Below are 15,305 nucleotides of genomic sequence, written 5' to 3'. Positions count from 1 at the left end.
TTTTAATTTATTTACATGCAAATTATCTTATGTTTAAAACATTTTAAATGCAAAACGACTTATTTCCACTGAGTTCATGCAAAAGTCCTTATTTCCAAAACAAAATCAATCTTTCAAACTATTTTTAGCTACCCTAACTGAAATAAGTGTTTTAGGCAGGTAATAGACGGGCGTAAGATACGCTGCGAGAGATACGCATCGTATTCTACATTGTAATAGGAACCATGCATTTCAATGGACGGTAATACACGAGCGTTGCTCTCGCAATCCTACGCCAGCCAATCGCAATCTGCTGCGTTGTCCACGCGTCGAGAGAAACGGACTAGCATGCAACTCATTGTTTCTTATGTGTTCAAATAGAGAGACGTTTGTCACGCCAGAGGTACAGACACAACAAAAAATAATTTTTCAAATTAAATATGTTTGATACAGAAAAATTTATCAGTGAAATTGAAAGAAGCCCTGCGCTTTACAATTTACGTTTAAAGGAATATTCTAATAGGGATTTAAAGGCCAAATTGTGGAGTGAAATTGCAAATGAAATGGTTGAACAATTTATGCCCAGACGAAAAAAATAAGTTAGGTGAGTTTTTTAGTTTTTTATTCAACTACAATATGCAATTTAAAAAAAAAATTGCTTTTATGGTAGGTATTTTTTACTTGAATTTTATATTTTATCATATTGCCATGCCAATTCTCCTTCTTTGCTTAAAAAATAAGATTTAAATTGATTTCTGACTGAAATTCCCGATGATCGTCCCCCAGTTCCTAAGGCCGATATATCTTGTAGTGGATCTGTTAGGGTATCATTAAAATCAAAACCGTCTCTTCTTCGTGCGAAGTTGTGAAGGACACAGGCGGTTTTTGTAAGGAGTTCTGTAAAGTCAGGTTCAAGTAAAATAGGTGTAAGGAATATCCGCCACTTGCTGGTTAATATACCAAAAGTACATTCTACAAATCTTCTTGCTCTTGTTAACCTGTAGTTAAAAACTCGCTCACTATCGCTGAGATTTCGTCTTGGATCTGGCCGTAATAAATTAGTGTCTAATCCGAAAGCTTCGTCACCAACAAATACAAAAGGATAATCGGGACTATCAGTATATGAAAGTGGTTGGGGTAAAGGTATGTTAAGTTGATTACTATCCAAAAGCTGAACTTTTCAATATGTTACTGTCAGATTTTCTTTCGTAAGACCCTACATCTACAGCTGTGAAACAATAATCTGAATCTGAATTTTTTGTAATTAAAGTATTCACTTCCGGTATTCTTGGGACACATCATACAAATGTGTTTACCGTCTACAGCGCCCAAGAAGTGCGGAAAATTGGACCTTGTGAACATTTTGTTTGATATTTCTATCCATTTATCTTTAGTTGGTATAGGCATTTCTAATGGTTGTAATGTCTCCCATATAGCCAAACATGTTTCTTTTACTATTTGTCCAATGGTTGACTTTGCCACATGTAAGTAATACTCCAAAGCAGAAAATTTCGATCCGGTTGCTAAATATCTAAAACAATATTTTTTGTTTTAGGAAAGGAACTTCAGACTAAGTGGAAATCACTTCGTGATCAATTTAAACGAGAAGTTACCCTAGAGAAGAAAGTTAAAAGCGGACAAGCCGCTACACAAAGAAAGCGAAAATATATATACTATAATGAACTCTTATTCTTAGCGGTTCATATGGAAAAGAAGCCAACGTCATCTAATATTCAAGAGAGAAAAGAAGAACATAGAAAACAAGTTGCGGAAACAATAAATGAAAGCAATACTCAAATTCAGACAGCTGAAGAACCCGAAAACAAAAGATTAAAAAAAATGTTCACAAAAGAAGATTAGAGGAAGATAAAGATATAAAACGTATCACAGCGATATTGTCGCAGTCAGTAGCTTTACAAAAACAGAAGAGATTGCACGACGTTATGAGTAATAAGGCTTTTTTAATATCATTACTGCCAATTATGAATAGTATGCCGCAACAGAATTTAATCAATTTTAGACTAAAGATAATGGAAGTGCTTTAAATATACACCAGTACACATATTTATGAAACAAACAATCAACATAATACAAGCCAGTTTACAAATTATATGCAGCCTTTACAATACAGTATACAGTCTCCTTATTCACAGCAGTTCTCTTTATACAAGCAACAACCACAAATAAACAATCAGCTGAGTACCAGCCAACAATTAAATTATATGCAAAATTCTCAACAAGTGTATACACAGCAGTCATCTGCATGCTCGCAACAACCGCCGGTATCTTCAACCCGTCTTTGCGCTGCATCCAGTCTGTCACTACAGTGCTCAGAAACTCCGTCTCCTTCGTCCATCCAATCAACTTCACGGTATTTAGTCTCTTCGTCACCAGCTGCATTGAAAGATACTTTAATTGATTTATATTAATACTTTTACTTATTTTACCTTAACGACTTGTTAAGGATAACAATTTAATTTAATAAAATTTTATCTTACTTTGTTTATTTACCTTATTGTAATAACTAATCGTTCTGCTGGGTCAATTGAAATTCGCATGTTGGTTTTAGTCTTGGTTATTTTACTTAACCAGCTTTACTTACTTAATACTTTACCAGCTTCAGCAGTTCATCAAAACTTTTTACAGACATGCGATAGTATGAGAAAAATTTTTCGGGATACTGTCTGTGTTCGCAAAATTTTAAATGAAATTGTCCTGTCTGGAGTCTGCTACTAATAACAGGATGAACCTACCAACGACGAATTCTTTTTTTTTTGTTTTTTCGTTTTTTTAACACTAAACAAAGTGCAGCAACACATCCGACTTGAATTAAATCCATTTTATTACTGACTATGACTGTACTCTTTTTGCCAACAGGCGTGAAATAAAACACTCGTCTATTATGTTAACCAAATACGCTGCGTATCTCTCGGCGTATTTTACGCCCATCTATTACCTGCCTTATTCTCATGTGTGGAACCAATACTATTGCATAACATTGATTAGAACTCATTATCCATTTTCAGAGCAAAGCTACAAGTTTTTCGTCCTCCCAGAAAAATTACTTATTTGTGACTTAAGCTTGTTTGTATTTCACCTTCTTAATTATTTCTGGAACATATATGTGATATTTTATCATTTATTTATTCTTTAAATTTTCATTCGATTAGTATTTTAACTCCTGCTACTCTTCTTCTTTTTTTAATAGTTTTTTGTTCTTCCCTTTTCTTTTTAAACTCTTGTATATTGTTGCATATGGCTGAATTCTCATTATGAGGAGGTAAGGTTAAAGAGCCAGAAGAATTTATCTACCTCTAAGTGACCGAGAACACACTTACTTGTTTATTTTGAAACACGTAAAACAATTAACAAAATGTAATCTTTAATTACAATGTTGGTTATTTACAGAACAGATGTCATCATAAAAAGTCACCGAATTGACACCTGAAGAATAAGTAGTAATAGTTTCAAACAATAAAACAAAAATATTTTTAACTTGATCAAATTATAATTTTAGAAAACATAGCATAACCTAATTTATGATTTAAGACACCATCATAAATTTAAGACCAGACAAAGTAAAACAACAGATAATCGGGTCTGTTTTGAAACTACCTTATAAAGTCAACTGTACATCTTCAGATTAAAACAAACCGAACTTCATATTTAATTCTTACACAAAATAAAAAGCGGTGCTTACGAAACCGTTGTTCTTTCATAATATCATTATTTACTTGTTTCACTTGGAAAGCTTCTAGGTTACTGCCCGTTTAAGTCCTAATAGGTTTTATTTTTATTTTTCTTCTGCGAACTGTACACGGATTTTAATCATAAGGGATTATTATTTAGTCTATTTTATATATTGTGTATGTATTATTTAGATAAAAGCAAAAACCTATAGTTTTATTATATTTATATTATATATATATATATAATTTTGTAGGAAATATCCGATATAGTGGTCTATAATAAAAATCTTTGTTTTTTTCTAAGACTCAATATTTCGCCATTTATTTTATAGCTTCATTAGGAGTAAACTGTAAAACAATTAGAACATTACAAACAAATGCTGTACAACTAGACTTAAACAACACAATTAAAAGATTTCTCAAATCAAACTAACACTGAAATATGTAAACTTTTGAATGTCAAAATTAAACTGTCCTAAGCACGTTCCCCACAGCAATACGATAAAAAAGAATTTAAATTACTTCAGATATACAAATAAAATAAAAGGAACGTTAAAACATTTTGTTCAATACATTACATTATGTTACTTAACTGTCCAGTGTCTGTTTTTTAATTTAAAGTGTTTTTATTTTTGTTTATGTGATACATCTCAAGAAACAATCTACTTTTGTAGTTATCAGTCTGTGCCGAAATGTGAGCTCTGTTATAGTTAAGCATATGACCGGTATTTTCATAGTGCTCAACTACTGCACAAGTATTTTCCCAAGCGGCAATCATTTTTATGTTGTGTGATGCGTTGTTTTAGCCATTGTGATGTTTGGCCAATGTAGTTATTTTGACATCCTAGACACAGTATTTTATAAACAACATTACTTCTACATAGGGTTTGTACCCAGTACCAAAAGTTGAGACAAAAATAACAAGCGCAAGAAAAATTGGAAGTAAATCCTGCTCGATTGAGCTCGAAAATGCAACGGACACAGCAGAAATGAAAAATAAAGGCAAATTGAAAGACATTAGGGGAAAGAAATATACATTAATGATGACATGGACAAAAATGAACGGATGATACAGGGTAAAATCAGAACGAAGGCAAAAGAAGCTAAATTGAAATAAAATAACGTCTAGGTAGGATTTCAAAAAATTGAAATAAATGAGGTATGGACATGGACATTATCAACAACTCGTAAAAATAGAAAATCAAAACAGAAACCAAAAAAACTAAATGACGTAAATAAAACGGTAGCAATAACGGCAATGGACAAGGAGACGATTGGGATTAAAAACAAGAAAATAAAAACTAATTTGGGAACATGGAACGTAAGAGGCACTTATGAAACGGGAAAACTTAAAGAATTAATTAGAGAAACAAAAAAATATGAAATAAATATATTAGCTTTACAAGAAACAAAACAATTATCATACAGAAGAGATGAAAATCAAGAGTAATGAATTTCAAACCGATATCAGATAGAATGTGCACAATCAGGTTAAAAGGGAATTAACGAAATATAAGCATATTAAATGTATATGCACCAATAGAAGACGCCACCGAAGAAGACAAAGATGCATACTATGAGCAACTAGAGAGATAATATGACAGACTACCAGCATTTGATATCAAAATAGTAATGAGAGACTGTAATGCTAAAGTGGAAAAAAAAGATATATATAAAAATATAACAGGAAAATACAGTAAACACGATGTATCAAATGATAACGGTCAAAGAATTATAGATTTTGCAACAGAAAGACAAATGGTAATAAAAAGCACACACCAACGTAAAAAAGATATGTATAAAGGAACGTGGATTTAACCGGACCGCATAATAATAAAGAAGAAGCACGCCCATAATATAATAAATATAAAAAGCATGAGAGGAGCGGAATGTGACTCAGATCACTTTTTGGTAAGAGCAGGTTATAAAATGAATGCTAATATAAAGACAATCAAAGGGAAAAAGAAATCAAAAAACAATTTAACACAGCAATACTAAAAGATAACACGACGCAGAAGAAGTACGAACAACGAATAACCAGCAGACTAAACGAAGAACCAGAAACACTAGACCCGGAAGAAAAGTGGAAAAGCATAAAAGAAGCAGTTTTAAACACCAGTAAAAAAACATTATTTAAAATTAATAGAAAACAAAAAGCAAAAGAATGATATGATGAGGATGTCAAAAAACAGCAGAAGAAATTAGAAAAATAAGAATAAAATACGTAAGAAATAATAGTGAAATTAGCACACAAGAATATAGAGAATTGAGGAGAATTATGAAGATAATATGCAGAAATAAAAAAAGAAAATACAACGAAGAAAAACTCAAAGGGATAGAGGAAAAATTCCAAAAAAAGGAAATAAAATCCTTTTACCAGGAAACAAGAAAAATGGAAAGGGGATATTAGAAACATAACCCGTATATAAAAAATGAGGAAGGAATATTAATAAATGAACCTGGGGAAATAATGAGAAATTGGCAAACTTAATTTACACAACTTCTAAACAAAAACCAAGAAGAAGGGGGAACAATCCGGGAAATTGAAGATGATCATATGGTAATAGAAACACCTACGAGGGAAGAAATAGAAAATGAAATAAGAGGACTAAAAAACAATAAAAGCCAGAAATAACAGAAATATCGGCGGAAATGATAAAGGCAGGAGCAAAAAGACTACACAAGGAGATACATAGCCTGATAAAAAGTATATGGGAAACAGAAAGAATGCCAGAAGAATGGGCCTATACATAAAAAATGTGATAAAATGAGATGTGAAAATCAAAAAGCTGAAGCAATACACGGAAAGGATATTGGGCGAATATCAGGCATGATTTAGAAGTAATAAGTCGACGACAGACCAAATATTTGCGTTAAAAGAAATCCAGACTACGTGTTACGAACATAAAATAGCAGTATACGCCCTGTTCGTCGACATTAAAAAGGCCTACGAGACAGTGAAGTGGCAACATATGTACGCACTAATGAAAGAAATGGGCCTACCAAGTAAAATTGTCAGGATGTTAAAAATGACTATGGATAACTCCACAAACGAAATACCATGGAAGGAATATAAATCAAACAATTTTGAAACAAAGGAAGGATTAAAATAAGGAGGCCCACTATCAACGACTCTTTTCAATGTGACACTAGAAGGAATAATAAGAAAAAGTAAAATAAACACACAGGAAACGATTTTTAAAAATGGCCATCAATGTATAGCATTCGCAGATGATCTAACACTATTAACAAGTAAGAAAGAGCTGAAAAAATTAATGAGCAATATAATAAAAGAAGCAAAAATTTTTGGTCTGCTCATAAATAAGGAAAAGACAAAATACATGATCATGGGAGAAACAGATAAAGAAAAAGAAGACAATTCCACATTGGAGGTAGAAGGAGAAAATTCATGTGCCTTTAAAAGAGTTTCAGAATTTACTTACCTGGGTGTAACAGTAGATGAAAAGGGACATGGGGAAGGGGAGATAAAAGCAAGAATAGGAAAAGCAAACAAAAAGTATGGAGCATTGAGTCCATTAATGAAATACAAATATGTCTCAAGAAAAACAAAAATAAGAATTTTCAAAACAGTTATCAGACCTACAGCTACATATGCATGTGAAACATGGGTGCTTAAAAAATCAGAAATAGACTTTTAGAAAGATGGGAGAGGAAAACACAATAAGCAATATATGGAGGCGTGAAAAGAGATAGACAATGGAGAAGAAGAAATAAAAATGAACTTGAAGAACTATATAATGAACCAAAAATAACGACGGCAATCAAAGCACAGAGAATCCGATACTTACGACACATCGAAAGAATGGGAAAGGCGAGAATACCAAAAATGGTTCTATTATGTAAACCAATACAAAAAAGAAGAATAGGAAGACCAAGAAGGAGATGAAAGGACAGCGTATATGAAGACTTAAAAAAAGTAATATTGTAAACTGGAAAGAAAAAGCTTTGGACAGAAAACAATGGAAGGAAGTGGTGAAGAAATATATGGAAAGACTATAAGGAATATTAAGTATAGTATTAAGTGTTTAATATAAACAAATGTAATATTGTATATATTATAGTATTATAGGATATAGCATTATATATAATATGTAATAGTAATTGTAAGGAAAAATTAAATCTCTCAGCCCTAGGCATTCAAGGCCTGTTGAGCTTAATAAAAAAAATATTAACAACATATTTGCCAAACAAAAAATTGCCAAAAATATTGGTTGCTGTAAATTTAAGATAAGATTTAATAGACCAAATAATTTAAAGCTTTATGTTAGTTTAGAATTAAACACCTAGCGCCACCTATCTGAACTACCAACTTACATGAATAAACTTATCTGACAGATACAATTCAAAATATTTATTTGCCAAATAAAGTACCGAAAAGAAGTTATCTTGTTTATTGTAGTTTGTTATTATGTTGTAGGTTATCGCGAAATCAAAAATATAACCTAAATATTGTTGTTTACTGCGAGTGAGTGACGAGTGAATGTGGAGCGGTACAAGATTCAACACATCTACTTAGTTGTCACCTGTTGTAGAAACTTTGCCCTGAACACGAACTTCCTCAAGGAACAGATACGGCAATTTAGACCGGTCTTTTCTAGATGGACAAGATTTAATTGATTAAACTGAACGCGTAAAGTAAGTCAATATTTTAAAGGATAATAATAGTAGTCATTTTAGTTGTTCCGCAAGTATCTTGTATCCCTTTTTTTTTGTCTTTAGTTTGTCTGCGATATATTATCTTTAGTTTCCGTCACGATGTAGCCAATAGTTAAGATCATATTGGTTTTTTAGATAAAACTATGAATTTCTTTTTTTCAAAAATGGTTATAAACCGTTAATATTTTTCATGTACGTATAGTGGCTCTGTGGAACATATTTTAAGACAAAAGTACACATTTACTTGAATTGTATCAGGAGAATTTATTTTAATGGAATTAGGAAACAAAAAGAAGTCCTGGATAAAATATAATAGGAAGTGGATCACTAAAATAAGCTTAATATACACAATTTATTAATAGTGTCTTCAATCTGAAAATAATTCAGGAGACACAATAAACAGCAAATTTTGTTATTAGTAATTCTTGTCAAGTTTTGTTTTGTTTGAAAGTTCGTCCATTACATAAAATCTTTATTTTAAATTAAAATGATTGTTATTAAGAGCATTTGCATACGTAAAATAAATTATTTCGTATAAAACATTATTCCATGTTCATGAATAAAATGAAAAATTAATAATAATAAATACCTGTCCAGAATCCTTATTTTAAATTAAAATGATTTTGTTAACAGCATTTGCATATGTAAAATAAATTATTTTTAAAAAAATATATTCCATGTTCATGTTAAAAAAAAAATTAATTATAAATACCTGTCCAGAATCTTTGTCGAATTTATATAATCGCAGTCCTGGATTGTTAGGACCATCATTAGTCCGTCTTGGAGTTACAGATGGGGCCACCATTGCCCATGATATAGGTTTACCTGTAATAAAGAATCAAAGTATTTAATCCTGAACTTAAAAACAAATTTCTCTTTAATTGCCATTTTAAATTATATAATATTTTCAATGTACACTAATTGAGTATAAGAATAATCCCAAAAGTGGTCTGTACATGAAAATATGCTGTATATTTTTTTCTGTATCTTCATTTTAGGTCATACCTAAGTTTAAAAAAAAAATCAAGTTTTCATATTTTGATGTTTCTATAAGTATGTTATACAGAAGATCTCTGTGTGTAAATGAAAAAGATTATAAAAATTTAAGCAGATGATTCAATGTTGTTATTAATTGGATGACATTTATGACTTTTAAATTTTTATAATCGTTATGAATAAAATCTTTTAGTAAAAGATATTTTAATAGAATAGATAATAGAAAACTAATCGAGTAGCTAGAAGTAGATATCGTAATGGGGCAACTCATCGATACAACAGCTACAAGACATAGCTTTCACAATAAATTCAAAATTAATATACCAGGTAGGTAAGACTACAAGAGACGTGTACAAATGGAAGCTACTTTATACACTGATTGTTCAAAAACATCGAAGGGTGCAAGAGCCGGTATAGTGAAGACATGGTAAAGGATACAATTAACCGGTAAGTTTATCTAACGATGTCACAAGAAACGGAGAAGAATTGAAAGGGCAGAAAATAACGCACTGTTTGACTGCCATCTTCACGGATAGCCAGACAGCACTTAAGGCGGATTTTGTGGGTGCTATATATAAACCAAGAGAACCTTAACAAGGTTACAGTATCCTGGGTACCAGGGCACGAGGATTATAAGGGCAATAATGCCATTCATTGGGCCTAAATCCTTCTGCGGCGTTGCAAATGCAGTAACAATAACGGCTATAAAAAGTGGGTAACACACAAATCTCTGAAATGGTGAAAAAATTCACCAGGACAAAGACCGGCGAAACAGTTCATTATGGAATATTAGCCAAAATTTACAGCAAAACCTAATAGGCAAAGACAGAGAAAGAGTTAAGCAATAGTATGGCTGTTAACAGTAAGCTAAATAAGAAGTTGAAGCCACTGGGATTAAAAGATGAATATATACAGATTCTGTCACCTGAAAATTCACCGGCAAATACCTACATAAAAGGTTCAGTCACGAAGCTAATAAATCTTTTAGAAAGGGTCCGTCTAAAAAATTATAAATAGCTTTCATTCAATATATAATAGATTTCATCCCCCAAGTTAAGGGGTTTTTTGTAGATTGACAAAACTAAAGTGTGGTTTATTATCATTATAAAGTAGTGCTATCTCTCCTGACTGCTGTATTGTAAATATTAACTCAGTTTTACGCCTCTATGGTCTGAAAATGCATTAATTGTCATCTAATATCTAATACTACGCTAAAAAAGGATATACCTTTATAATTTATGCATTTCTATTTACTTCCTTTCTTGTATATTGCGACGATGTTCGCAAGTATCCAGTCTTTAGGAACTTAAGGTAGTTTTTCCAGGCTAAATTTATAATTTTATGCAGTAGATTTATTCCGGCTTCTGTCATATATTTTATCATTTCCGGGTTAATCTTTGTATTCTTTAAGCTTGCTGTTATTCTCTTCTTTAATCTGCTTATTTACTCTATGACTTCTTCTTATTTTATTGCTACTTATAAACTTATTTAATAGCTGTAGTAGTCTCTGTTCATACCTCCTTTTCATTATATTATGCTTTTCTGTAACTTGTAGCTTGCCAGTTTCATTTTTAATAAATCTTGTGGTATCTTCTTCACCTTTTTTTAAATTTTTGTGTGTTCTATTTAGTAGCTTACCATTACTCTGGTGTTTTCCTTCATTGTATGTGCAAACTATTCCAACTTTTCTGTCTTAGCATTTTTTATTGTCTTTTTAATGCTCTTTTTTGCTTTTATACTTCTTATAATAATTATTATCATTATTTCGTTATCGCATAATATATGCTTTCTGGAGCTTCTTTAATTGTACTTTCATTTTTATTTTAATACAATTTTGATTCTCTTATTACTCTATTTATATTTCTTTATCCGTTTTGACATTTAATAAAACTTATGGTCGTAAATCTTAGGTAAACAGTGTTGCTAGTTAGAATAAAATACAGAATATTTAACTGCAGAATTTATATTTAATTACAAATAAAGTACCAGTATATAATATTAAATTAATCTATGAAATGACTATTTTATTAGGCTTCCATGATATATTTTAATTTTGGTAATGTAGACAGTAACATTGCTTGCTTTATTTTATGTCGGTAATGCTTTTGAAAAGCTTTTATATCCCGAACATTATTTATTTTATGTGACTTTTGTGTTCTACACATATAGTTACTTGTTTTATCTAGTCGTAAAACAGTTTATATTTTACGGTTGGTACATGTGTTCGTGAGGTTTAACATAATTACCAAGATTATTATGATCTCCTTTGTTATGGTAATTTTTTATGTGTTTTGTTTTATATAGCTTGTTTTTAAATATGTTTGTTTCCATAAAAAGAATAATAATGAGACAACTACCACACAAGTTAAGATACGACAACTTCAGTAAAGAATCGTGTTATCTTAATTAGCATTGTAGAATTTTAACTTTTAGTACTATTAACAAGTTGCAGATGGATAGACTGCATACTGAAGAGCCGTGTGATTTAACCAAAGTGACTGGGAGATGCAGTGCTAGCGCCGTTAGCCAGCGCCTGTCCGCAAATATGGTATATCTCCTTTTTATTCTAATTTGGTCATAGATAGGATATTAGCTAGACTCAGCAACGACAGACATAGGATGACCTAGTCATCGTAAAGGATGGAAAGTTTAATGGTCCAGTCAAAGATTGATGCAAAAGTCTCTGCATCATACTTTTTCCTACTAATTTAAACAGTATCCAAATATGCTGGAGATAGATTAGTTTTGTTGTTCAGTTATTCCGCTCATTGTTTTATTATTTTTAGTTATAACTTCTTTTATTCTACTTATACAGAAATAAAAACTTTAAAATTTGTATATTGGTATAAAAACTTTTTTATTAAAACTTGTTAAAAGTGTCGTCCAAAAATTAAAGATGCATAACGTTTTCGATCTAACTCAGATCATCCTCAGTGCATTCTGTTATTATATTAGATTCAAAACGTTATGCATCTCTAATTTTTGGACGACACTTTTAACAAGAACTCCACCTGCATTGCCCACTAGGCGGATCGAGTAGCTTGGTGGGTTATGTTGCCGGTCTCAAGCCCGGATAAAGGAGGAGGGTTGTAGGGTTAGGTTAGCAGCCTGCCATATATATAATTAAAAAAAAGCTCAAACAACCGGTGACTAAAACGGAAAATATGGTAACTACAAAGGCGAGAAAAAGGACGACGCACTGTAAAACGAAAAATATAATGAGAGTTGAGAGAATATCAAGTAAATATCTGCGCCCTACAGGAAACAAAGAGGAAAGGTAAAGGAGCAACGCGGCTTGGAGAATATTTACTAATATATAGTGGGGTTCCGAAACAAGAAAGAGCAAAGGAAGGTGTAGCAATAATGATCAAAACAAAATATAAAGATCAAATTAAAGAGTGCCAGTACATATCTCAGAGAATACTTTTAATAAAAATTAGGGCTAACAGCAAAATTATTAACATAATAGGGATATATGCACCAGAAGACTGCAAACCTGACAGCGATAAAGAAGAATTCTATCATGAGCTACAAACATCAGTGGAAAGAGAAGTGAAGCAAAATGAATTACTTATACTATTAAGATATTTCAATGCCACAATAGGAGACGAAGTTATACCAGGAATAAAACAAAGGTTTAATGAAAGAGTTATCAATGAAAACGGAAAAAAGAATAGTGGAATTCTGCACATCAAACGAACTAAGGATAACCAACACATTTTTTGATCATAAAATTTAACACAAATACACGTTTGACAATACAAGAAGACATAGATCAATGATAGATTATGTGGTCACAAACAGAAATATTCACCAGAAACAGATAGTGGATGTAAGAAGTTTGACGTCACCCAATGTGGGAAGCGATCACTATTTGGTACTTGGTAAAATTAGATTCAATTAAAGATGGAAAGGGAAGCTTAAACAAACCAATGCAGAGGAAATAATAAAAATAGAAAATTTAAGAGATGACTCCATAAAATCATTATATCAAAAAAGGCTAGAACAGAAAATACAAATGGAAAATATCGAAAATGAAAGCAATGTAGAGACTAGCTGGAGAAAACTTAAGAAAAATATTCTGGATGCTGCCCGAGAAGCCCTTGGAACGAAAATAATAAACAAAAAGTGGTCAACGAAAACACCATGGTTTACACTAGAGGTTAAAAAAAATGTCATCAAAAAAAGAAAGCTTTCCTAAAAAATAAGTCAAAAAAAACAAATGAATCATATGAAGAATAATTATAAAAGAATAACAACTGAAACTCATTAATTGGTAAGAAAAACAAAAACAGATTACTGGGAAAGATTCACAAAAGGACTAAAGATGGATTTCTATGGACAACAGAAACAAGTATGGCGCTTCATAAAACAACAAAGAAGCGAAATGAAAGAACTAGTTAAAATAGAACACATACAAGAGGATACATGGGTGGCCTTCCTGAGAGAAATGTTTAGAAAACAAAACGAAAAACCTTTACCAGAAACGCCAAATATATTAACTGAGGAAAAGATCGAAATCTCCCAAAACGATGTGAAAGAAGAAATAAACAAATTAAAAAACAGAAAGTCACCAGGAGAAGATCAAATACCAAATGAACTCTTAAAATATGGAGGTGATCACCTTGTACAACAACTGCAACTTCTTATTAATAAAATAATCATTACGAACAGAATACCAGATGAATGGAGGAGAGCGATCATGGTGATGTTCTTCAAAAAAGGAGATAAGATAGACCCCAATAATTATCGAGCAATAAATCTATTAAATACAACACTAAAATTGACATTAAGAATAATAGCGACAAAAATAAACGAACGAATATCTCTGCAAGAGGAACAGCAAGGATTTCGGACAGGAAGATCATGCACGGATACAGTTTTTGTAATAACACAAATAAAAGAAAAGTCGCTGGAATACAACAAACCAGCATATATGTGTCTGATAGATTTGAAGAAAGCGTTTGATAGAGTGAGAATTCGGGACGCGATACATTTATTATATGAAAAAGGAATATCACTGGATTTAGCAAAAACCATTGAGAATATATATAAAGATAACATAGCTATGGTAGGATGTAAAGGAAAACTATCGCAACCTATCAAATATGAAACTGGCATTGGACAAGGAGATTTGCTGAGCCCATGAATATTTAATCTGATAATGGATGAAATGATAAAGAAAGTTAAAAACAAAAGAGGATATAGAATGGGAGAAAGGGAAATAAGGATAATATGCTACGCCAAAGACGCCATAATAACAGCCGGAAATGAAGATGACCTACAAAGATTTATTACAGAATTCGAAGATACGGCGCTCATATACAACATGGAGATCTCAACAGAGAAAACTAAAACGATAGTGATATCAGCGGAACCGAGACGATATAAACTAGTCGTAAATAACAAAATAATAGAACACGTGATGGAAACTGAATACTTGGGAATAAAACTATCAAGCTACGGAAAAGTGGAAGAAGAAGTACAAAAACAAGTGGACATGGCAAACAGAGCAGCAGGATATCTCAACAACACAATCTGGAGAAACAAATACCTCATAACGAAAACGAAAACCAGGATATATAAATCAACAATTAGACCGATCATGACGTACACAGAGGAAACAAGAGCAGATACGGCGAAAACACAAAGACTACTGGAAACAACAGAAATGAAAGTCTTACGAAAAATAACAAACCAAACTTTAAGAGACAGAGTAAGAAGTGAGGAAATACGAGCGAGATGTGGTATAGAGGAAATAAACGCGTGGACCACAAGAAGAAAAGTGGAATGGAATCAACATATCGAAAAAATGACAGAAAATAGACTAGTACGAATAGCAAGAAACAAATCGCCAAATGGAAGAAGATCATTGGGACGACCGAGGAAAAGATGGTCAGACAACGTCAATTAAGGCTAAAAACCGAAGTAAAAGTGACATTAAGCCTATTTATAAAGTAGGAA

At 31.8% G+C, this 15,305-nt stretch overlaps 1 protein-coding gene across 3 annotated transcripts in view; it reads right to left on the bottom strand.

Moving 5' to 3' along the window:
• Positions 1-15,305, bottom strand: part of LOC140439498 (acid sphingomyelinase-like phosphodiesterase 3b) — a 672,376-nt gene that overhangs the window by 68,809 nt on the left and 588,262 nt on the right. For all 3 annotated transcript variants that reach the window (XM_072529446.1, XM_072529448.1, XM_072529447.1), the window contains one exon: positions 9,058-9,170. In XM_072529446.1, coding sequence (XP_072385547.1) covers positions 9,058-9,170 — 113 coding nt within the window. The remainder of the gene's footprint in view (positions 1-9,057; positions 9,171-15,305) is intronic.

Source organism: Diabrotica undecimpunctata, chromosome 4 (genome assembly GCF_040954645.1).
Source record: "Diabrotica undecimpunctata isolate CICGRU chromosome 4, icDiaUnde3, whole genome shotgun sequence".
NCBI classification, from domain to species: domain Eukaryota; kingdom Metazoa; phylum Arthropoda; class Insecta; order Coleoptera; family Chrysomelidae; genus Diabrotica; species Diabrotica undecimpunctata.
Note: the sequence above shows the minus strand (reverse complement) of the source record. Positions and strands in the feature narration are given on the sequence as shown.